Below are 26,526 nucleotides of genomic sequence, written 5' to 3'. Positions count from 1 at the left end.
AATGCCTCCCCCCTCTTCTCCCTTTCCTTTTTTTCTCCTCATTAACTGGGTCACAGGCACAATCCCACCATCTGTCAGAGATCGCTCGCCTTCGGTTTCACATTCCTCCACAGTGGAGAGACCCTCAGTCGGTCTACGCACATGCACACACACACTGGGGGGCGGGGGTGAGCTGACTCCTGTCAACAATCAGTCTAAATGCAGAGCGCGGTGGACAGCCACGCCGGCAAACGTCACGGCGGGGTCGTCTGTTATTAAGACTTTAAAGTATTCACGGTCCGGTTCACACCAAAAGGGGGGAATGGGACAGTTGCAGTTTGCTGAGCAGATCAACTTTCCAGCAAGCGGTTGACATCAGCAAAAACATCATCAAATCTCAATCAAGTCTAAAAGGAGAGTGGACACAAACGCAAAAAATGTTCAAGACCACCACTCAACTGGTTTCCACTCAATGTGATTTAACTAAGTTGGCTCGCGAGTGCGAGGCAGGGAAAATTTATTTTGTAAGTAATTGTTTTGAAGCCTTGAAATGGAGTCCATAAACTCATGTTTACAATATTTATTGGAGGTAAAAATACCAAGTGAGAAGTCTATTTTCTTATTGACTTCTATATAACCAGACTTATTTTTGCAACTGGAGGAGCTGAGCCCTACTGGTCAGTGGAGAGAAAGCAAGTTTAAACCACTTCCGCATTGCCATTTGTATCTTGCCCCCAAGTTGAAACCTGAGTTAGACATAGTGACCCCTAAGTTGACCACTCACCGTCCAGAAGGCTGATCTTTTGCCCGCACAGGGAAACCAACACATCCAGAAAGGCTCCTCTGGTCACCTCACAGCAATTTTGTCTACAAAGAAAGAAAGAAAGAAAGAAATACATATATACATATATACATACATACATACATACATACATACATACATACATACATACATACATACATACATACATACATACATACATGCCATTTCAAAGACCACATTTGGTCTGTCTTGGTAAATTAGTTTTTCCTTTTAACTAGCACACTGCATTGAAGAAAGACCCTTTTATAATATAAGCCCAAAAAAATGTTCCCAAACGATGAATCAAGTTAAAGACCGAACACTGCAGTCATTGATTATTTATTTTCCATCAAGATGACAGATGGAGATTTTTTTCTTCAGAAACAGGCTCATTTCTCACCACAAGTTGCTGAATTAGGTCATCGGACATTTGCAACTCAAAAGCAATCTATTAGCTTGTGAATCGGTTTGATCTCAAGGTCTCAGGTCATTCCCCCTCATCCTGATCAGACCTCTTAGTGTTGTTTACTGTCTGTGCGACCAAATCGCTTTTGAACTCGAGCCTTATTTATTAGCCTCTTTCCGGCGCTTTCACCAAACAATTGTATTGGGTCTTGTGACTGTATTGATTCCTAAACCCAGACGGATTGAATATGAGGTGAATCTATGTATATATGTGCTGCCAGGTGACAGGACAGTTATGTATTTTAAGCATGTTTTTTCTTCCCCTGAGTCTCCACACACTTAATGTTTTATTAATGCATTGTATATATGATATATGATATGTATGAGTCAGATGAGGCCATTTCTGCCAAAGATTCTGGGTTGACGGGTGCTCAAAATAGGCTGTCCAAAGGGGACTTTTTGTTGTCGTCGTCACCATTCACATCTATACAACTTATGTGTCTACGATTAAATTGTTTACAAGAACACTCAAACTAAATCTTTTACCTAGCGTCTTCATTTTGCTCTCAAAGTGCACCACAATGATGCATAGCATGTAGGTTCCCAAATGTAGCCCACAAAAACCAGGGTGAATATTCCTTTTTTTCTGCTTCATATCACAATACAATCGTGGTCCATGCCTACCACTCATTATATGTATAATTTCTGTTATATTCACGTAATGTTACGTTGTTCATTCTGGCCACATGAGATCTATTGCTTCTGTCCATCCGGGGAGAGGGATCCTCCACTGTTGCTCTCCTTCAGGTTTCTTTCCTTTTTTACCTGTTAAAGGGGTTTTACTATCTTTATTTGGGGAGTTTTTCCTGATCCGATGTGAGGTTTTTTTTTGCATTGGGAGGCTTTACGTTACACAGCATTGGTGCAGTGCATAGATTGGCCCCCTCCTGCTTGGCTTAGGTCACGCCCAGGTCTGCAGTTTCCCCTTGTGCTGCAGCCTCATGACAGATAGCGCCAGGGTTGCCGGGTTAGCAACACTAGCCGTAACTCTGAGATAACTGTGATACTTATGTCCAGTAGTCTCAGTGAGAGTGGAGCTTCCAGACGCTCTTTCAGGAAAAAACACAAGTGACTGTTGCTCTCACTGAGACTACTGGACATCAGTGTCACAATTATCTCAGAGTTACAGCTTGTAGCGTACCCCTCTGACAGATGTTTACATACATTTTGCTAAGGGCAGACAAAAAACATGTAACAAACAACCAAATTGATTGACAAATCGTTTCTAACTTTAGAACACATATTGAGTTACTTACACAGTTCGTTATATTAATGAACTGTGGGTGCTGCTTCACATGCTTTGACTGTTTCTGTTATTAATAATTTAATCCATTTTGGAATAAAGCTGAAACATAACAAAAATTGGCACTATGAATACTTTCCAGATGCACTATACCTGTTCATAAAAAAAAAAGAAAACTGATTCACTTTTATTAACTTGTTGTTGCTCCGAGAACGCCCATTATATTGTTTTGATAACATTACTTTAAAATAAAAGCACTTCTACATTATTTTTTTCATTCATTATTGAATTTGGCACATAATGTTATTAATTGCGGTTAATCACAGAAAAATCTTGCGATTAGTTATATATATTTTTATTTGCCCAGCCCTAATTTAAATGTAAAACTTCTTTTCAAATAATCACGATCTATTGATCAAAATATGGATTAAAATTATTTTGATAATAAAAACTGGTTTATTAAAAAGTATCATAACATACATAAAATAACAATGACAGATGGACATTAACAAACAACAAGTCGTGGGTATTACTCGGTCAACAGACAATGATGTGTGTTTCTGTATTTTGTGGCGGCTCCTTAGAGCCCAGAATATATGGGACCATCACATGATGCCCCCAGCTGTTCGCAGACTTGCAAAGAGTTGAAGAAAAAAAAAAGGGACATACTAGGACAGATTTACTCCGCATTTGTAAATATAATAGCTACTAAGTAGCCTAACTCCTTGGACAGTATCGACAATCACAATGTAGAATGATCCAAATCATATTATTTGTGATTGTTGATTTTAATGTGTTAGATCTATGGCTTAAGTGGAGAAGCGTGTGTGTGGGCTGTGTGAACTGTGTGTGTGTGTGTGTGTGTGTGTGTTTGTTCATTGCGTTCAATCAAGGGTATGATCACAGCGCTGAGAAAACCCACAAGAGTGTGTGTGTGTGTGTGTGTGTGTGTGTGTGTGTGTGTGTGCGCATGTGTGACAAAACAAGGAGACTGTGTGTGAGCTTGACGTCACATTTTCATCACTACGATATTAATAAGGCACACCACGCTCCCATACACACACAATACATGTGATGGAGCATGGAAAGAGGGCTGGGAGAGTGTGCGTGTCTGTGTGGGTAGCTTAAGTAAGAAACTCTTTGGGCAGGGAAGAGTCCTGTGAAGTGGGCTAAGTGTGTTCCTGTGTGTTTCAACGTGAGGTATCATGATTAAAAACGGGCTGAATCATTTGATAACAAGTTCTGAGAGGTTGGTACTGGGAGTTTAGAGGTGGGCAATTATGACAGAGTTATCATTTAACATGATATTGGCCGTGTCCAACATAAACAGAATAATCAATATTCCAGTTGCTTTTGAAACAAGATGAAAATGGAAAGGGAGGAAATTATTACATCTGTCCCTTTACCATTATTTTAGGATTTTTGGACACAAATGCAGTGGTGTGTGTGCACAGTAGGGGAATTTCAATTCCGCCCAACTCCCAGCTGCCACAAAGTCAACTGCAGTGAATGGCACGAGTCTGCAGTCATCGCTAAAACACCGTCACGTTCTCGGAGCCAGAAAGAGACCAAAATGACACAACACAGACACGGTGTGTGGCTAAAACTTAATGCTGACGAACAACCTTTTTGGAAAATAAGTGGTGTTCTGGATGGGAAGGAATGTTTTTTCTCTTTTCCAAAAACAGAGATCTGTCTGACCTGTGCAGTCCTTAGATCTGGGCGCCGAGCTCTGCATGATCAAACGGACGGGTGGGTGGGCACGCTCTGGCGAGCAAGAATCTGCCTCGTCATCTTAATAAAGGCTCATCAGTGTAACCAAGCGCGGCTAGCAGGGTTAGTGTTGCTAACCCGGCGACCCTGGCGCTATCTGCTATGAGGCCACAGCACAGGGGGAGACTGGAGACCCGGGCCTGACCTAAGCCAAGCAGGGTGGGGGCGATGGGGTAATCTGTGCCCCATCTTGAGGCCTCGATCTCAGGCGAGAGAGGGCCAGAGTTGGAGGCAAGGCACGGGGGCGGGGGAGACAGGGGCCTGCGGATGGGACAGCAGGCGGTCGCTTTGAAATGGAAGCCTGGGCAGGACATGAAGCGGACACGGTCGGGAGGGGATGAACGGAGAGACAAGGAGCTATTCTTCTGGTGAGCGGAGTTGGGAGGCCGGTAAGGATGCTTATCTATGTGCGCGTGTGTGTGTGTGTGTGAGAGATTACCGAGAGGCGAGCCACATACGCCGACAGAGGCCTTCGGTAATGCCGCTTCCTGCTGGCAGGGGTCTGTGCGAGTCGGTCTGGAAGGAGCGCAGCAGAAACAGCACCTGCGTACACACAAATACACGCACGCACTCCTGAACCGACGTACACGTGAGAGCCATCATCTATTACATTTCTACACGAGCCGGTGTTCACATCATTTGTGGTTGTCTATTAACATTTTTGGGGAAAAAAGTGTGTTCACAAACTACAGACACTGGGCATGAAAATGGGCATGTTGACGCTCCTACACCATGTGTATTGGTAAGGCATAGTAAGTCACCGACAAGGCAAAAAGACCCATGGTTTAGCTGGGGCTTTTCATTGTGGAGAATGTTCTCCCTGTGGATTCCTTCTGCATTGAAACTTTAAATCGCTAGCAGGTGTGAATATGTTTGCCTGTCTACATCTTCTTACCCTAAAATCTAAATGTAAAGGAAAGCAAGAAGAGTTGGATATCATCCTGGAATGTATCATGTAGGACTGTGAAGTATACTAGTGTCGTTCACGAACGATTCGTTCATTTTGACAAATCCTCACAAGGACTCAAGAGTAACAAGTCTTCTCAAAAAAAGATTTGTTCATGTTCTTGTGGCCGTGCATCAGGAGAATGCAGGTCACGTGAAAATGGATCCAAAGACTCATACAAAGACCGGGTCATGAAAAGCAGGCACGTCCCATGGAGGCTATGAGGATCTAACGATCTTTTTTAGTTTATTATTTATTCACAGTAATGTTACATCAGTTTGACGGAGAGAAAGGTTAAGATTTATAACTTAAGATTTTAATTTAACTTTTGAGCCACAAGCCGTTTACGCAATACCAATACACTAATATGTACTCTTCCAGTTTGTGTGCGCGCTATAAACATGCAATTAGACTTTTTAATTTTATAAATGTACAATTATTAGTGTTACAAACAGTTTGTTTGTAAAAAATAATGTTGCTTTCTGCACTTGTTACGGCTTGCTGACTACACTACTGTGAGTAGTTGGCTGATGGCAAAAAAAATACCATCATATACTGTGAAACCATCAGAATTTTACAAAATACCGTCATATGAATTTTGGGCCGTACCGCACAGCCCTAGTATCATGTATCTTTTTGTGGATTAGTCTTGTTTGAGATTTCCTGACATTGGCAGTTTGAAGTATCAAAGTGAGATTCCTTTGCTTTTTATGATCTAACTTGACTACTATCTAATTTATTTTACATTATTATTTCACCATGAGCACCAAACGGTGGATGTCAGAACTAACATCGGAACGAAATAAGGCGTACGGTAAGAAAAGCCCAACGCTCACCAGCAACATTCAGTGTTTTCCCAGGTGATCTGCTCCCACAAATGGCCGGTTCGCTTTTATTGGGATTGCATCTGTCCGAAATATAAAGTTTGAGATGGACGGACGCAACCAAAATAAGTTTCTCCTCAGTTTACCGCAGGGACCGTCACCAGCGTTTCCCTAAAAAGAAGTGCTTTAAGCGGCCAAATAACGCACTATCCTCATTGGCAATAATTGAAAAGAAAAAAGGCACTAAATGGACACAGGCCCTAACCATGTGGTGTGTAACGGTGAGAGGGAAATGTTAAAGAATTTCTATTTGTGGTTGATGTGAAAGTGTGTGACGGAGCCAGTTTGTAGCAGGTGAACTGGTGGTTGGGAGTGTTCAGAGGCCAGGACGCGCAGGCTGGCTGGGGTGTGTATTTTGGGCCTTGGTAAGTATACTCTTTAAACTGGGGCCACAGACCAGTAGGAAGCCATTCATTCAGCAGCGCAGGGAAGGAAATGTGGGGGAAAACCAGGCTGACCACGTAGCACCAAGAGAGTCTCTCTCTCTCTCTCTCTCTCTCTCTCTCTCTCTCTCTCTCTCTCTCTCTCTCTCTCTCTCTCTCTCTCTCTCTCTCTCTCTCTCTCTCTCTCTCTCTCTCTCTCTCTCTCTCTCTCTCTCTCTCTCTCTCTCTCTCTCTCTCTCTCGAAGAGAGAGAAACTACTAGTCACACACTGTAGGCACAGCTAAAGGGGCAATTGGGGATTAAGTGTCTTGCCCACGGACACATTGACATGGATTAGCGGAGCCATAGCTTGAACCATAATGTCCTATTGTTTGGTTGTGTACCGACAAGACATTTTGTTTGTTTTTGTTGCTCACAGGCTGTTGACAAACTAAAAAAAAGGTCTCTCCGTGGTTATGTTTAGTTTTGTTTCCTCCAGTTATGAAATTGGTTAAGTCATTCCCTCCGTCCCTTTGCCACAGCTACACCTCATCCGTCGGGTGGGGAAGTCCCTGCTCGGGATGCTCAACCGGCTCAATCCAGCCTCGCATGGAAGAAACAAGGAATATTTATAGTAAAAGGGCTGCCTCCCTATTCCTCCTACCAAAAGAGAGAGCAAAACTACACCCCATGTGGGATGAGACGCTGGGATTGGATCGAGCTCAAATGAATGGGAGACGTTGAGATTGCAGCACAGATACCTGGTTTCGGTTTATTTTTGTTCATTGACTGTTTTATTTCTTAACAGTTTATATATACCATCAGAACATTTGATTTACTGATTGCTGTCGGGACGTAATGAGAACTTTAACAAATATAACAAAAAAAAGTGTTGAAGGTTATCAACCCCAGGTTTAATATAAATATATTGATTAATGCAGCTTTAATTCCCTTATAGCCTTTATAGTTTACGCCCATAATATTATAAACAACCACCCTGTAAAGCTTTCGGTTGCAACTTTGAGCAAAACAAAAAAAACATTGGTGTGGCAGTACTAAATATGAAAATATTCTATTTGAACGCCTTGTTTTTAAGCAACGCTTTTAACTGCTTGTGTGTGTGTGTGTGTGTGTGTGTGTGTGTGTGTGTGTGTGTGTGTGTGTGTGTGTTGCCCTGTGTGATTGTGTGTTGCAAGAAGCCTCGTTCCTCTTTTGGGTCCGATAAAAATAGTGGTGGTGGATGTGAGGTCCCTTCAGACTCTGTTATCAGCCTGCCCTGCCGTCCCTCCCACTGCCGCAGCCACAGACTGACCACACGCTGAACCGAGTACAGGCACACAGACACAGAGCAAGTGCAAATAATTGCACGCCAATTCATGGCTCAGTCTAGTAAAACGTATGCACAAAGAAACATATAAATCGGAATTCACATAAAACCAGATAGTGGTTGGGCGAAGTATGGACGCGCCCAAATAGGCAAAAAGAGATCCCAATAAAGATGGGCTAAATATAAAAAAAGGAAATAAACACACTCTTTTGCTTTGTATAGTCGTATGCTTGCGCAAATAAAGCTTGCACATACACCCTAGACACCGAGTCGCACTCTCTCAGACATGCATTTAAACACAGGCGCGAGGACCAACAAATTTTACGTGTGTGTGTGTGTGTGTGTGTGTGTGTGTGTGTGTGTGTTACTACGCATTTGTCAGAAGTTACATGCGTATGTTTTTGTTTGCTGGCAGCAGGGGCTGTGTGCATACACATGATTGTTTGTGTGGAAGGGTTACGCTCAACTTAGCCAACTTGCCGTTAGTGGCTCCTGCAGCAGTAAAATGTGAATCACTTCAAGCACATCGCTAGAAACCAGGAGTAACTCTACTCAGTTCTTTCATCACTTTGTACCATTGTTTTTTGTTTCACACAAAAAATACTAAACATTTTCTTTCTTTTTTTGGGTGGAGGGAATGTAGTTCATTAATTATACGTTTAAGATGTTATACCCTGAGCTAGATACACTCCAGGCTACAATGCTAAAAAATTTGCAAACCAGCTACGATAAATGCTATGAAATGCAGTCAAAATTGCATGGTAGACTTCCTGATGTGGCCCCACTAGCTTATAATGTCACAACTTCAGTACCAAACACCTGGAATTCCCTTTAGGGGTTAGATGCATCTTGTGTCACTAAAATCAAGCAGACTGGGTTTTTGTTAGGCCTGCACATTCTTTCACTGGTTCAACCTTGAGGGTTCAGAAAGCCTTGGCGGAACCCTGGCCAAAGTCACCCGTCGAAAGAGGAGATTAAAAGGGACATTTTTTGGGGTAAAACAACAGCGACAGAGGAGAGGAGACTACGATAGTTCTCAAGCCTCCCTTCTCCCTCCCTCCTTCTCACCTCTATCATCCTTCCTCTCTCCCTCCTCCTTTTCCTGAAATACACAAAGGATTACGTCAAGTTGGCCACAGCTATAATGCTTCTGGCCAGTACCAGGCATCGTGGGCCTGGCTGTTGCTGGCACGTGTCGAGAGCAGAGTTCGGTGTCGGGTTGTGTTAGTGCCGGCCCGTCCGACGAGCTTGTTAAGCTTGCTTTTGGTTGTGTCAATAGAGGTTTGGGGCACGCTGGAGTGATTGAAGTGACTCCAGCGCGCTTTCAAGATGGAAACTTGGGAGGAAGCCATGAGCATCAAGGATGCTACCTGATGGCTTCCGATTGACGAGGGAACGCTGGCGCGCGCTGGCTGCCACTCCTCTTGACACTTTGTTACCGCTTTTGTGATTGTGGCAGATTCTCGGATAAGTAGTGCCTTACAAATAAAATGTATTATTTAGTATTATTAAGATGCTTTATCAAAGACAAGGGCTTTGCTCAGACCATCCACGGGACTGGCTCAATATAAACCATTAAATTAGGCTTTCATTCAAAATCAAATATCAGTCAGTTGTGTCTTAACTGATTATTATTTACATATGTTATTATTAACTTGTGTTTGACAGAATAACTCTTATGTTGCCAAAAATTGTTTTTTTTTCCCCCTACCCGAGCAACACTGCAAGGTCTGTGTCCATAAATGACTAGTAACTCGTATAAAACTAATTTATCCGTTGCGACAAATTAAACCCATGTGATTCTTTCACATGGAAGCCTGTTAGCATCTCTTTTATAGAACTGTCCTTTTGGCAGAATACAAACTGCCACACAGATAGATAATCTCTATAAACACATATCTGCATGTGAATGTTTTATCTGGAGGGGATAAAATAAGATTTTGGTGTCAGAAGTGGGCTTTGGTTTGTAAACCAACTAGTATTGAATGCTTTTGAGTGGGATTTGGTTGAGCACATTGGCCAAAATGGAATCAAATAAATCAAAGTAAGGAAAACAAGTAGTTGCATATGACAGTTATGGGGAAAACAAACTGTATTAATATATATAAATATTTGTATTTCTAAATAGAAGTTTCCTCATAGACTTATATAGACTCTAACTTATTTTTTAAATCAGAGGAATTGCCCCTGATGGCTCAATTCAGCATACAACACAAATTCTTATCCTCAAGGGCATGGAAGAAGAGCAACATTAGGGAGAACCGACTGTGCCCGAAAGACGCACTTGTGTGGTCATCAGACTTGTTCACTGTATGTGTGAGAAAGTCAGCAGGGTGGTTCAGCAAGCACCAGTAGCAGTGATGGTTACCAGTTCCACACTTGGCACACATTTACATTTGTTCTTTCACAATAACAGAGGAAGTCATTCTTGTCTCAAGCAAAAACACACACACACACACCTCTCTACATTCATTCTTCTAGAGTCTCAACATCTGAGTCCTGTTTTGTGCCCGAGAGCACAATATGTTACACACACGCTCCTGGTACTGCATGGCCAACATCTCTATCAGTGTCTGTGTGTGTGATGCTCCCCCCTCCACACATGCGCTTGTACACTGAAGGTCACTATCTCTGCTTTACTATGTTTAGACCACAACACCTGCATGCAGCTAATGCCCCTCACCTCACCTACACACATGCCATCTATAGCCCGGTTACAGATCGCCACTGCAGATACAAGCAGTACTACGTTCAAAAACTCTTAAAAGCCCTTTGAATCAAATGTTTTTTGGTAAACATGATACACAAAGCTAAATGTCTTGTTTGTGCCCCACTAAAGGTTTTCCCATTATATCACAGTATGGTGGGAATAAACTTATTCTGCATGTGATAATTTACGTATTTTTGCAATTGAATTATTTAATGAATTATTGTCTGAATGTCAGAAAAGTGTAAAAGAAAAAAGTGTAAAAAACAACAACAAAAAAAAATTCCAGGTCTTCAATATAAAATTTGCTAAACTGTGTAACAGCAATTACTCACATTTAAGAAGGTGTGTGTGTACTATTTGAATGTGAGCAACATACTTTAAAGGGACTTGTGGTCACAGCTGAGTGTTACAGTACACACTGTGCACACGCTGTGCACACGCTGTGCCCATACGAACGTATTGGTTCATTGTGACTGTGTGGCACAGACCTGCAGCAGAGTCCCGTGGATGTGGTTGTGCTGAATTCCTGCTCTGGGCTGTGCGGGGAGGTCCTGTAGCAACGCGTGGACGGTGGACGGGACCTGGGTGACCAGCACAAAGGGAACGAGGGCCCGGGCTGCCATCTCTCTGGTCCGGTACACAGCTGAGTGGCCGCATCTGCAGGAAATGGAAATACACACACACACACACACACACACACACACACACACACACACACACACACACACACACACACACACACACACGCAGCATTAACGTTATGCAAAGTCATTTACATCACGGAATAAAGAATAGCTGCATTGTTGTCATAATGTTTTAGTATTGTATTATGTTGTATGTTTAAAGTTAATGGCAGAAGTAATCTGGTTTTAGTTACACAAACTAATTGAATTACTGTGTGTATTATCAGTTTTTTTATTATTTGAGACAAATTACCTAATGTGATCTTATTTAATTTGGACAGTTGGTAGCCTTTTTTTCTGCGTATATTATGTAACCACTACCTTTGTCCCCAATTACAAAGAATCAGAACCTACAAAGATTCCAGACTCCCAATTCTAACTATGTAGAAATGAATCTAGTCCATGTTGTTTTTTCCCCCACAGATAGATTCTCTTTCCCCTTCTTTCTTCCTTACACACAAACTAACACAACGCCATGTATTGTATCTACCGGCAAAGGCCAGCTACCCACAAATGCATGCTAAAATTAAACTTGTTTACAAGCCGATAGTCTTTCCTTATCCAATGTCATAACAGTGTCATAGCTGGCACAAGAGAAAGGACAAGGCCGAACCCTGAAGGAAGGAGGCGATCTCAGCAGGATTGCCTTAATCATTTGGAAACGCACTGCGAGCTGCAGCTCAAGGTCAACTCCTTTGAATAACCTAAACCTCCATTATGAATATTACTGTCCCACAGTGGTTCTCAAACCATTTTTGCGATGCCCCACTTTGTAGGAAAAAAAATCTTCATACCCTCACCGCCCTAACAAAAAGCCAATCTCTAGCTTTTCTGACGTTTGGGTTTTGGCAAAATGCCTACAATCAGCGAGTCGCCAAGAATCTTGGCCGTTGGGCATGCGCAAGCGTAACCTTTTAACGGCGTAATGTAAAAATGTCAACGAAAGTACAGGCATTTCGCCATGTATATATTAATGACAATTTATATCCGTATACTTTGTAAAAAGTACAATGCAAAGAATAATTTGCCCACTGTGGGATTAGTAAAACAATTAAAATATATATATATATATATATATATATATATATATATATAAATATAAACACCTATAATACCTCCGCGACCCACAATTTGAGAACCACTGCTGTACCATCTCCTAAGGTGCCGCAAGGACAGCGGCTGAACTGTCTTCAACAGACTGACATTGAATACAGGTCACAAGGGGGCACAGCAAAGACCATGCTCACATACGGGGAGGAGGAGCATAAAGTCTAAGGAGGTCGAGGTTTATATTGGCAGACAAGAGGCTTGAAATCAATATGGACTTCAACAAAGAGAGTACTGTTTGGAGCAACAAGTCAACTGTCAACAAATGTTTTTCCACCTGCTGTGAGCGTCGCACGCGCGCACACACACACACACACACACACACACACACACACAGACACACAAAATTCCTGAGCTCTGGGCGTCTGTACAAGTGAATGTATGTGCACAAGCGTTCTCTCACAGACAAACACACGTATGTCTAATGACCAAAAACTATGTCCGTTCCTAGCCCTCCAACCTCTCCCAGCCCATTTGGGGCCCGTATGTTAACTGTCCGCACTAATTTGTCCCTTTGAAACACTTTGGCAAAAGGACATGACAGTTTGGAAGAGTGTAATTTTAGAAACAGGGCCGTCCCCTGTGGGGTCAGAGGGAGACTGACTTAACTGGCATGGACCAGACTCATCTGTGCCTCGTTTAGGAGCAGTGGGGCAACCATTTCCACTGAAGAGACAAGTACCGTTGCATGCTGTAGCAAATGAGCCCAAGCTCAAAGTCTGTCACTGTGGAATGTTAGGAGGGGATGTGGTGTCATAGTTAGTCATGTTGCTTTATTCATTCATTCATTCATTCATTATGGATAGAATGTAGCTGTCTAAGCATGATCATTTAATTTCATAGTTTTGTTTACTGTCCAACAGCTATGTTTATAATTTGAAGATGTTTTTGTCGCCCCTAGTGGTAGTATAAAACATATGCAACATAGCATTTTTTTTCAAATCTATCCACGTTAGGCAGCAACCTCCGATTCGAAAAAGGCGAGGCAATACTGGTTGCAAAAAGAAGTCTGACTTTATTACCCTACTTCTCACATGACATATTCTCTGAGTGAACATTGTAAACATAAGCTAATGGCCCAATCTCTCGTTGCAAGTATTTTTCAACACAGCATGACGTTCATTTAGTAAATTATTGTCACTTTAAAGTAAAATAGACCATAAAGTGGAGTATGCCAACTTGTGATTAACAAGTTTCTATCAGTTTCTATATGGCGTCTCTATGCCACTCCTCTTCAGCCCAGATACCATATTGTCACTTCTGTTCGAGGGACAAAATGCTGAACAGGAGGCTCCAAAACCACAGTCCACAATCCAATAGGTGCAGTCATGACTACCACTTCTTATATATCTTTGGTCCACAACCGCAAAAGGTCCACAGTGACATCTACATACAGCCACATCCACCCAAGCAGACACCCAATGTAATTGAGGCAACAATACGTAACTTGGATTGGATGAGATTTCATATTTAATAATACCGAGCTGAATTCTGTTAGTTCATTGTAAATGCCGGTGAGCCCCGTTTGACACAATTTACATTTTAAAATGTTTACAATTTGTCCACTGTTCTCTGTCAGTGTCTATGCAAGCCCACAAAATGCTAATATTGGGAAGAAAATGACAGTGGCCATTTATGAGGCCTAACTTGGGTGTATGTGCGCCATCGTGCCCTTTCACAAGAAATTAGATATGAGTCAGTGAGGTCGGGAAATTAAAAGGAAAGGAGTGAGGGAGGGCAAGGAGAGATGCCTGGACTGGATATCAGGGACGTAAATCTCATCAAACTATCTCAGCACTTTGAGGCTTCAGCATCAAGGCAGAGAGAGGAGGGAACAGAAAAATGCCGAATGAGAGATGTCGAGATCTGGATTTAAGCAGATAGCAATCATTAGAACAAATCTGTCTGCTCATCATCATCCTCCGCTGCTAGTCATCATCCTCCCCCTCTCTGGTGTCATCATCGCCACCCTCTCTGCCATGATTTGTGCAGGTGTGACACATGGCAGCGAAGAATGTCAAAGATCTTGTGAACAATGATCTAAAGATAAAATGCTTTGTGGCTTGATGGAAGTGTTATGGTTATAGGGGTAAGAATTATTAGGCATCATGCTCTGTCCTGTCACTGGAAGAGCTACATTTGATCCTTGGAGGTGGCGGGTCAGATCACATGAGAAGGAGGAGGAGAATGACGGGGGTGACGGGGGTGACGGTCGTCGGCACTCCTCATCAGACACGTCCACACATGGGGGGGATGTGGTGGGGGATGGGGACTTTGTGAGAAGAAACATGGCTGGAGCCGAAGAAGTTCGAGCCTGGGTCTATATTTAACATTTCCAACATGTGGGCTTTATTTGGGTGGATGTGTGTGCGGCATACCTTCTCTGACAGTGTGAGTCAGACAGTAAGTCGGAGCTCAAGCTATCGACCGGTTAGCTACACACACCCAAGTGATAGCTACTCACGAAGTATACATAACATAATATGCTAATATACATTAACAACTACACACAAATGCAGTAATAAACACATGAATAAACAAATACCTGAACAACTGCTGTTATCCAAAGTGTCAGTTGAGCATTCTAACCTCAAGGTCTTAGCACACACCGCGTGTTAAAAAAAAAAAAATACTGCATTGAGCACTTTTAAACTCATGAAATCTTTTTTTCTGTTTGACCATGTTTGAACACATTGTGTGATACTGTACACTATATCAGATATTGTGTGTGTGTGTGTGTGTGTATATATATATATATATATATATTAGTCTACAAAAGTATGCAATACAAAATTGTACAGATTGATTACAATCGTTGTTTTTGTGCCTGTTTTAGACCTCAAGAGCTTTAGGGTTAAGATAAAAAGTAAAAGGTGGAAATAAGTTGTGATGGCCAATGAAAGTCCTCCCCATGCAAGAGGTACAAACTCCAGTTCTATTTGCAGGTGCAGCAGATGGACATGTACCAATAGTATTTGTAGACTCCTCCCTCTCCGGAATGTAAAAAATGCAACCTGTAACTAGGGTTTCCCATTCGCCTGGAAGCTTTACTACACAGCAAACAGCGAATTCAGATGAAACAAGTCGCAAGCTCAGTCCCCGCTGCAACATGGGTCGACCACAGAAACCGGGCAGGAGAGACTAAACTGGAGACTAGTGAGGTGTTGAGAATCAAGTGTGACAAAAAGTGTCTTGATTTCAGTCCGCTTTTCCTATACGGTGACACATGAACTGGACGTCAGATAAACAGTATAGACCAATTCATGGAAAAGGCAAAGAACACACCTGTGCAAACCACCACCATATAAAACACAGACAAATGTTTAGACTGCAGGTGTTTTGTCTTGGTGATTGCTCTATACTTAGGAGTTCTGGCTCAGATAAACAATGTCTTAGGAGGTTTATCGTGGTTGGGACAGCAGGTGTTTGACCCTCTCGGGTTCAATAGAACACTCTCCCGAGATGATGTTTCTTTTAACCCTTTAAAAAAGCACTGACGCTGAAACATTCTCATCAATAGTGATGGCACGAGGGAGGAGGTTGCTGATGAGGCCTCTTGTACTGCTGCTCTCTTGGAGCAGCAAGGAGATGAAATTCTTCTTCGAGGACCCTTCAACCCTTTAAGGATGGAATGATGTATATGTGTACGCTTCTGTATGTGTGCAGCACTGACACCCACCTGATGATGAAGGGCATAAAAGGAGCAAGTCCAAGAGGCGAGGAGGACCCGTCCATGGGGGAAGGGTAGAGTCGACTGAGCACTAGCAGGAGCAGGAACAGACTGGGGTGAAGCTTCACCTGACCGCTGTCACTAAACACACACACAGAAAAAACATTAACAGTGCAACATCAATGACGCCTTTTGTTGCATGATTTACTGAAACGCTAGAGCGATTGTAATCTAATGTAAACTCATATCTCTTAATCATGGAGTACTTTATTACCTTTATAGAAGCCTTGTCAAGTAAGTCAAGTATTAAAGTCGGTTGGGCTCGGTGATGGAAGACTTATACAGATCCATTTCTGAATAGCACACTAAAAATACTCCCCTACGAGTTGAAATCCTACATTTAAAAGCTCACTCAGTTAAAGCACAAAAGGATTATCAGCAAAATGTCCTAAAAGTGTGAAAAGTAAAGTGAAAATCAACAAATCTCGAGATATGTGGTTTTCATAGGAAAGAAAGAGGAAGGAAAACAGACGTGCAAATGTAATTAAGTGAGTACAAAGTACAATATTTATCTATGAGATGAAATAGAGAATAAAGTACAATATTTAGTGTACAGAGTGTATTCCCCATAACTATTGTGCTAAATTAAGTTTCCAAACCAAATAATAGCAGGACTGCATTCCTACACATCTAAAGCCCACAAGTCATCTCCTCATCCGTCCTTGAGTTCCCTTTTCTTCACATCCAAACCTCATTGCTGCCATATGAGTCACAATGGAAACCGGCCGTCTCTGCCAGGGGTTTCAGTTTCACTCCAACACACTCACAGTGAAGGACAAAGGGAGGGAAATGGAGAAAAAATAAAAGTACAAACTACAGTAAAAAGAAAGGAAAATGACAGTTTAAATATCAGGTATTTAATAGGGCAGTGGTTCTCAAATGGGGGTATGCGTACCCCTGAAGGTACGTGAGCTTTTTAAAAAAATCGACTTAAAATTAGCATCCATACAAAAATCCTTTAAAAATTGTTATTTAAAAAACATCAATTAAAAAATAAGTGTAAGTTCATAAACTGAGTTTTTAGTAAGTCTCATATATGGTTTGACCCAACCTGGAACACCCTACCGGTCATTACTAGTCTGTCTAGCACTGCCGCCGTAAAACTCAAACAATGAAGCCATGGTTGAAGCGTAGCAGCAACACTGCTGAAAACACGGAGGGACAAGCCAAAGAAGGCCAAACCAGAGCCATCAAAATGCCGTCAGTTTTCAGATGACTATGTTTTTAATGGGCTGTGAAAACTGAATCAGCTGTCAATGCACCAGCGTCTGCACAGATGCAGCAGCCCTAATGACGGGCAGCGCGGCTTAAAGAAGAAAATCCCGACGTGAAGTGGACTCACTGTGTTGTACACAGGGAAGCACTAGCCTGCAAGAAAATTAGCCATGTATTGCATGATGTTTTGAACGACAGCGTCAAAGTGATCGACTTCATAAAGTCAAGACCACCCAGTGCTCGCCTGTTGCAGCGCCTTTGTGAAAACATGGGAGCTGAACCCACAACACTGCTGCTGTACACAGAAGAGCGCTGGCTCTCTCTATCTCTCACTCTCTCTCACTCAATTCATGGAATTACGATCTGAAGTACACACCTTTCTAATTGAGCACATATCTCCTCATGCCACCTTATTCCAGGACACAGACTGGCTTGCAAAGCTGTACTATCTGGCAGATATATAATACATATATATTACAACATCAGGAGAATACGTCCCCTGCTCACACAGAAGGCAGCACAGGTTCTGGTACAGGCCATGATCATCTCCCGCCTCGACTACTGCAACTCCCTCCTGGCAGGTCTACCTGCCAATGCAATTCGACCTCTACAGCTCATCCAGAACGCAGCAGCTCGACTGATCTTCAACCTCCCGAAGTTCACTTACACTACACTACACTTCCGCGCCCTCCACTGGCCACCCGCATCCGCTTCAAGACATCGGTACTTACATACCGTGCTACGAACAGATCGAATCCGACCTACATCCAGGACATGGTGAGACCGTACACACCAGCTCGTTCGCTCCGCTCAGCTTCAGACAATCAGCTTGTCGCTCCGCCGCTGCGAACTAAACACTCAACAAAATCACGACTGTTTGTTTCCTTGGCTCCTCGATGGTGGAATGAGCTCCCCATTGACATCAGGACAGCAGGAAGTGTCTATATCTTCCGCCACAAACTAAAAACTCATCTTTTTCGACTACACCTTGAATAAAGACAATGACAGCAGCACTTAGGCAGCACTTGGATGGCTCTTACTGATAGCACTTTGTAGTTTGCCTTTATTTAAGAAATTGTTCTGTCTTGATTCTTGTTGTTCCTACTTCGTACTTACGGTTGAATGCACTTATTGTAAGTCGCTTTGGATAAAAGCGTCAGCTAAATGACATGTAATGTAATGTAATGTATTCAGCAAACTGAACAAACTGAATGTGTCTCTGAAGGGCAAGGAGACCAGCATTTTAACCTGTATGACAAAGTGAGTGGCTTCCTGAAGAAAGCAGAGCTGTGGAGAAGGTCTTCTCCAGAGGGAGATTTCACCTGCTTCCCTCAGGTGGATGGTTCTCTCTTTTGTGAGGATCTGAGCTTGGAGAAGAACGTGATCATAGCAGTGGCCTCCCTGCCACCAAGACCGACAAAGACGTTTGGTGAAGCACACGTTTCTCACTAAAATGTAAATGTGAAAGCATTCAGTTCAATGCAACATTAATTGTTGACAGTTTACTTAATCCAACACTACAAAAAATGGTTTGCGCTGGTTAGGGGTTACTTGGCTGAAAAAATATTTGCCAGAGAAAAAAGGTTGAGAACCGCTGCAATAGGGAGTAGAGCCAGTGCTTTGCCTTCAGATCTGTTTTACTCCTTGTACCGCTGTCAGGAGTCCAGCTCTTTAAACGGATGAATGAAATAGAGATCAATTCCCCAAAAGGTTCAGTAAGTTTTTTATCTGCTGGAGTACTTTATTTTATTGTCAATAAAACCCCACTCAGACTTTAGCAGTGTTAAGTTAGCTGCTTGAACGGTAAAATTATATTCTAATAATGAGGTGAAAACATCTCCGAGCATCTCATTATGCCATTCTACAATAACACACACACACAAACACACACACACTCACACACACACACACACACACACACACTCTGATGTGTTTAGCTTCACAGTTTAGTCGAGCAGCACGGGACAGGATGTGATGTCACAGGAGCGGCAGCGGACATATTGGGATACAGCTGGAGGCACGAACATTTGAATTTAATGAATTTCTCAAATCCCATGCTGTGCTCTTCTGTGAATGTCTCTCCAAAAACTTCTCAATCACCTACATCACCTGCTATTTTTGCTTGACATCTTTTGAAAGAGAGTGGAAACAGTTATTATCAATTTTCTTTTCTTTTTTTAAATCACAAAAAATATACTTTTTATCAAAGTGTAAAAGCAGAACTTATTGTCAGATTTTCAAATTCCCAAAGCTTGAAACAGTGATATTTCATCGAAACCACTTTATTCTACATTTCGCCAAAATTAAACTGCTTGCACAAACCAGATCTTGTGAAAAAAAACAACATAACATTCTGCGTTCTTTGGTGCAACCTAGGAAGCCGTCCACTGAACTGCAGGCTGCTGAACAAAGAGCAGTGAGTGGGGGGAGGACAATATAGGCTCTTAAGTGGAGGTTGTACAAATGTAAATAGTGTATGATGTATCGCATAATGGAAATACTTTGAAAAAGGCTGAATGCATGGATTTTTTTTTCTTTCTGATTTTAGTATTAAGCTTGAAATATCCATGACTGTGCAGTTTCAATAGCGGTGCAGGACTTACAGTAAAAAAGAAGGCCACAGTGAGTAAAATGTAACAGCACCACTGCTCAATCAGCTTAAGAAAACCAACAAAAAGCTGTCCCGTGTGGCTTAAATGCGGGTTAAAAATCAAACCTATAATGAGACACTGGGTATGAAAAGCCACAGCATTATGCTCAAGCAGATAAAAAACAAAGAAATACCACCTCACCTTTCCACCGTGGCTGCTGCCTCCTCCAGCTGGTTCAGGAGGAACGGATAGAGAGCAGGAAAGCGAGTGAAGAACTCCCGGCCAGTCATCCTGATGAGGAAAGATGGAAAGAATTATTATATTCATAAACAAACAGTACGATAAGGATAAAGAAATAAGGATGCTGAAATGGCCGTTTTGTAGTTTATGGTAGCTTTCTATTAAACCCGACTTTGTGAGACCAAATGTCACAAGCACCAAAAAAAAGCACAAATGTCGACGTCATGGTGGCACTTGAACTTCAGAATACAAAATTTACGAGAGAAACACCACATAAACTAGTCATGGATGAGAGGTGGCGAAATGTTGTATGTAAAAACAAAAAGAAAAATGAACAACACCGTTACTACTAGAAAGAAAGTCGAAGTCTACTGTATAAAAGTGCAACACATCTCTACAGAATTTAATTGAATTTCAGCTAATGAAATGAACGACAGTCGACAATACATTTCTATGTTCCGAATTAAAGTGATGCAACGAGGAACAGCAGTTGGAACGGAACGGGGAGCGGGAGAGAGAATCCTGATAAAGCATGCTTTTGTGTCAAAGACCTCTCTACGTAAACAAACCCAGCCTCTATGTTTACTTCGCCTGCTAAAGCCGGAAATAATGTGTGTATGCGCATACACTAGGCCGAAGTGTTACAGCCTTGCGTATACGCATGCGCGTGCCCAACAGTCAATAAAACGATAACTTTGTATTTTTAACGCTGGCGGTCTTGCTGCAGTAACCACAATTCAGCATCAAGGCTGGTGAAGTTTTGTATTTAACTCTGCGCCTTCTAAATCAAGTCTCTCCTGAAGGGAAGTGGTCTGGTCTGCCAAGCACAAGATCACAAGCCTTAGGTCACATTAATTACTGACGCACACCAAAAATTTTACTAAATTTACAGTTACCTTTCCCTGCCACATTTTATTTAAAATTAACTTTTTTATTCTGAAAACTCACCTCGTGCAACAGCTAATCAAAAGTAATGCAGCCCGTACAAGTGTGCACAAACACACGCGCAGACACAGCTCCAAGCTCACAAACATGACTAGGCCTTTTCACTCACAGCTAGCTTCTCCACTGTGACCCTTACCTATTTTAACTCCATTTAATATGCTCCGACACAACCCCGACATCCAGGCAGCAGAGTGACTCCAATTAGAGAGCGAGAGAGCAGAGGGGCACACACACTACACACAGATTTTGATTTCACTTCAATGCGGTAAGAACGTGTAGTTCACACTTCTTGTGAGGTCACTCATCCAGGTAGAAAAAAGCGTTTTCAAAACCTACACATAGCTCACTTCCCTACCATGACAGTGCCTGCTGCTAACTTGAACCAGGTCTGCGTGTGTGTGGACCGAGCGACGATGTGCCTCAATACATGAAGTCGATACATTGGGATTTAGTGCTATTACAAAAGACATCCTACTAGAGCATTCAATAATAACTTATTACCAGAAATATCTCCCACGTAATAGAATCGTAAAGACAGTCAAATGCAATTAAATATTTAAATGACAATTTTCTTTTTGTCAATTACCACAGTACACAAACCCTGTCACCCTGCAGCGTGGCGGACTAAAAACACCAGTGAAAATAGACAAACAGGAGCAGCCTCGGCTTGGTGAAGAGTATTTGGGGGGCCTAAAGAGAAGCGGCCAATAGTAATACAGTAACGGGAGCCAGGCGGAGCTTCCTGAACAAGGTCCAAGCCCGGTGAAAACTTTCCCATGCAAGTTAACAAATCACCTCTGGGCTCAATGTAGACTTTAATGCAACTACAGAACATTATTGTTTGTGTGAAAAATTCAGAAATCTTTTTCATAAAATCATGTGAAAATTATATCACGTTATTGTGAACTGTCTTATAGTATGAGTTGAGGTTATCGTCCCATGTCTATCTGCATGCTCACAGAGACAATGCTAACATGCTGATGTTTAGCAGGTACAATATTGAACATGTCCTATATTCTAGTTACCACAAAACACTGAGCTGTAGCAGGCCATAGCAAGCCTAGTTTAGCATATCATGTAGCATGTCGTAGCAGAAATTTGGAGTTCATTTTAAATATTGTTCTGCTCGACCTCCATGGATTGGAGCTTGGATTCTTTTGAAAGGTCCGGTACAAGATCTCTCATATTGTGCTTGCTAATAAGGAAGTACCTGAAAACCAAACAAATTTAGATACCTCACATCAACCAAAGATCTTTCAATGTATTTAATCTTGATTCATAAGAATAAGAACACTGATCTGCAATACACAATGTAGCCTCGCAAATTGCAGCCCACAGGTAAGAAACAAGGTACATGATAAATGGACTGTACTTACATAGTGCTTTTCTAGTCTTCTGACTACTCAAAGCGCTTTAACACTAATAATTTACACTAATTTATACACTAAAGGCAGGGGTACCATTCAAGGTGCCACCAGCCCATCAGGACAATACAACATTCATACAACATTCACACACCGGCACAGCAACGGGCCCAAGGACACATGGACAAGCCCTCTTCAACAACCCTCTGATTGAAGGATGACCCTGCTCCATCACTGAGCTACAGTGGCCCCAATATAATGCAGCACCCATGGGGAGGTCACAGGTGTTTCTATAATGAGCATTGAGAGCTTTCTATTTAATTTTTTCATGTGAATGGTACCCTTTTTCCATTTCTATCCCTCCAGTGTTCTTTAATTACTGCCGGAATGCATACTCACAAGTACCGATCAGCTGTGGGTTTGAGAGTAACATGTGTTTTAGCCGAAGGGATGTAGCGACAGTGACCCCCGCTGGTGTGAAACAACCACTGTCATACACATGTTCCTTTTACTCTGTCTTTAAGTCTGAATCGTTTGATTTCTTGGTAATTTTGTGAGAACATACTACAAAAAAAAAAAACGGTTACCTTCTATTTCCAGAGTAACGGGGAAAAATCTAAAAAGGTTTTTGATCCCAAATCACAGTATTAATTATTTTTTACGATGGTCCTTAAGGTATTGGTGGTCAATTATCTAGTGGTAAAAAAAAAAAAGATTAAATTTCGGTAGCAAATGATATCAAGTGCAACAACGTATGAGAAAAAAGTGAGCCTGGCAATAATTATATACTTCAATAACATTCTAAACCCTTTTACACTATTTGAATTCATTACAAATTTATATTTAAAGAAAATGTAATGTCTGAGGGTCTCCAAGGGTTCATTTAAAAAGGTAATTTCAGCTGGGCAACAAAGATGCTGAATTCAGCAAAATATAGGTTTAGGACTATGAATTTTCAAAACCAAAAGTATTTTTTGCTCGTTGCTGATGAGTTTTTTTTTGCACACACACACATGACCAATGACCATCAAGGCACATTAGAGTGAACCTGATTGGGTGAAGAGCATTAGAGAGGGAGAAGCAGCCAACCTGTTCTTCTTTGAGTGCTCGTCCTTCCCCTTCTTTACCCCAAAGATCCTCGTGATCAGAGTGCTGAAGAGAAGAGTGGAGGAGTTCCTAACCTGGGAAACCCAAAACAGGAGCACAGAAGACTTTGAGCAAGAGAGTGTACGCATTTAGTCCTTCCACTTAAACTCTTTTTGGTATATATGCGATGCAATCAGTCAGACAACAATAAAAAAGGTAGAAAGCCTCCAAACTCACAGCCCAAACAGGAGAGGTGAATCCCAGCACGGCAGCCTGCATTCCATCCGAAACAAAGGGAATGACGTTTTCCCCCAGACGCGTGTCCCTGTATAGTGCCCTGAGGATGTTCAGAGCGTGGACCTGCAGACAACAGGCACCTTTTAAACATTCAGCAGGGTCATATTAAGAGCAAATCCCACGATGACAAAAGGGGGCAACGATCTATTTATCAAAAACATTCACGAGAATGTTTGGGAACACATTATCGATTTGCAGGTCTTCAGAGATGCACAATTTATGTATGATTTTAAAAATGTAACATTAACCTCCAAAAGATGACTAAAACTCACCAGCAGCATTACAAGTACAGCAACATTTGGATGCTATTCTTATACAGTGACAGCCTCCAGCTTTGAATACCCCACCACTTGATCTGAGATTTCTAACATTTTTTGCTGTTTGGTTACAGAAAACTTTTCACTTTAGGGATAAAAGAATAAAGGATTTACAGCAGCCATGTTGATGCAAAAATGCTCTCCCAGGTGAGATGTGACCATATGACCCCATGCATGACCCCGTGCACAAACCTGAGGGACAGTGGCGCTGTCTGTGGTCCTGTTGGCAGAGGGCATGGCCAAAGCGATCAGCTCTCTCATGGTCATTTTCAGCAGACAGCAACTGGACGACTTGGGCTCGGAGGAAAGCAGAGCCTGAGAAGGTTTAAAAAAGAAAGAAAGAAGCACAACAGACTTAAAAAGACAATAGAAAGTCACAACACGTCAGCGATACCAACATCAAGATTTTCAACCGAGGCCTCCTGCTTCCTTGTCCAGAAGCAACGTTACCAGCGCTGCATCTTGACCGCTGACAGTTCCATCGTAAATTTGTGTCATTTTTTGTCATTTCCAAACTCGTTTTCTTTAGCCACAACCACTGCTGCCTCAAAAATTATGTCATTTTAAGCAGCGGTGGAGGCCAAGATGGGTTTGTCTGGGGTTTTTTTTTCTTCTCGTTGTGGTTTTTCCATCTTTTCAATAACAGGATAAGAAGGCTTTGAACTTGCTGCACTGCGAATAAGCGCTGGAGTAATGAGTATGCAAGATAGTTTTCAGCAGCAATTACATTTTTACGTCATTGGATGCCGTCCTGGTATTCATATTGTACAATTATATACTGTACATTTGCTCAGATACCCAGTGAGAAGCCAAAAAGATGTGTCCGGATGAATGCTGTCACTGGTTTAAGTTCACATGTAGCACTGAAAAAAGGGTTGATTTTGCGTGCAAAAAGATTCTAAAAACTACACTGTTTCTTTAAAGTCAATATAATGATGCAATGCTATTCACCTGTCAATATATTGCTAAAAAAAAGAGAACAAAGATAAACTACTCTCCATCATCTACCCTCTGCAAAGTCGTGATGGAAATACACTGTACGGCAATGTATCACCAAAGATTTTTTCTCTTGACTAACTTAAAAATTAGGGCTGTGAAAAGATTAACATTTTTAATCAGATTAATCACAGGTTTCTGTGGATTAATCATATATTACCGATTTTTTCCGGGTTATTTTTGTAAAAACAAAGATTTATGATAAAAGACGGATATATACATTGTCATTTATACATTAGGGTGCTGTTGTAAACAATGCAACTGTAGGCCATGAGGTGAACCCCGTTATCTTTTCATCCCGCTCCACAGTCGAGCATCTACGCGATCTTTAGCTCATAAAAAAGAACGAGTCGTGCTAAACTACCAAAAAAAAAGTTTGGCACTGAAATTCCACTCGATTATTGATGCGGCGATGTTTCATGCACGTAATAGGATATTCGTCGCGAGTGGAGGTGAAGAGGTGCTCAGTGTTGCCAGATTGGTGATGGAGAAGTATCGTACCAAAGGCTCAAAATGGTTGTACTTGGAGAATAATTTTCGTGCATCTGGCAACCCTGAGATCGGTCAATCAATGACAGTTCTCTCTACAGTCAGAGCTTGCGCAAGAAGGTGGATCGTAAGATACCGTTTCAAAACTTGTAAGAGCATAAAACTAGTTTGTGAAAGACTTAGAGAAACATAAATATCACACAAAGCAAAATCCCCGACGTTTTTGAATCCCTGCCGGACACATTTTTAGGTCTCCAAAAGAGGACATGTCCGGGAAAAAAAGCACATCTGGTCACCAGGTAATTCTCATTACTCACAAAAGTCCAGTGATCCCCTGTCAGCGCCACATGATCCGTAGCAGCCAAGTCATTTTCCGTTTTGTTCTTTTCAGCTCTATGCAGTTGGTGGATCTGTGTCATGATTGTGCGTCTTTGCGGTGCTTTGATACTCGGGTCCCCCGTTGCCACTCGCAACACTTTGGTGAACCCCTCATCCTCAACAATATTAATTCCGCAACTGTGCTACTCAGCTTGTCACAGGCAGACTTAGTGAGGGGTCTTTGTTGTTCAGTGAGGCTGGTGTGACGCATTCCTCTTGAACTCTCCTCGCCGACCATCGCATGCTTTGCGTTGAGATGTTAGGGCTGGTTGTGCTGGTAAAACGACAACCTCTTCCCGAGTGAACATCTGACATCTACGTCTGACTGCATTAGAGCGGAAATAGTGAATTAAGTATACTGAAAGCTCATTCTGCTCATGCGTTAAAAAAATTAACGCATTAATCCTGTAATTTAATCATATCGCGTTAACGCGTTATTTTTCACAGCTCTATTAAAAATAAAAAAAAGACAAACTATTGCAGACTTAATTTCCAAGAGGCTTCATCTATAAATCCTGAGAAGAGTAAATTAACCTTCCTGACTATCTTTAATGCCACTTTCACATTTTATTTTGAATAGAGGGGGAAAGTCCCGCC

General features: G+C 41.9%; 1 protein-coding gene across 1 annotated transcript in view; it reads right to left on the bottom strand.

The window, feature by feature from the left end:
- thada (THADA armadillo repeat containing) overlaps window positions 1-26,526 on the bottom strand; it is a 78,566-nt gene that overhangs the window by 26,229 nt on the left and 25,811 nt on the right. The window contains exons 24-31 of the mRNA XM_068567288.1: window positions 24,259-24,381; window positions 23,690-23,812; window positions 23,456-23,547; window positions 20,019-20,108; window positions 15,961-16,092; window positions 10,980-11,148; window positions 4,702-4,805; window positions 764-846 (exon numbers count right to left, since the gene is read on the bottom strand). Coding sequence (XP_068423389.1) covers window positions 764-846; window positions 4,702-4,805; window positions 10,980-11,148; window positions 15,961-16,092; window positions 20,019-20,108; window positions 23,456-23,547; window positions 23,690-23,812; window positions 24,259-24,381 — 916 coding nt within the window. The remainder of the gene's footprint in view (window positions 1-763; window positions 847-4,701; window positions 4,806-10,979; window positions 11,149-15,960; window positions 16,093-20,018; window positions 20,109-23,455; window positions 23,548-23,689; window positions 23,813-24,258; window positions 24,382-26,526) is intronic.

This window comes from Clinocottus analis, unplaced genomic scaffold (assembly GCF_023055335.1).
Source record: "Clinocottus analis isolate CAN_PGR_092001 unplaced genomic scaffold, fCliAna1.0.p SCAF_8, whole genome shotgun sequence".
NCBI classification, from domain to species: domain Eukaryota; kingdom Metazoa; phylum Chordata; class Actinopteri; order Perciformes; family Cottidae; genus Clinocottus; species Clinocottus analis.
The sequence above is the reverse complement of the archived record's forward strand: the minus strand, read 5'-3'. Positions and strand labels throughout refer to the sequence as shown.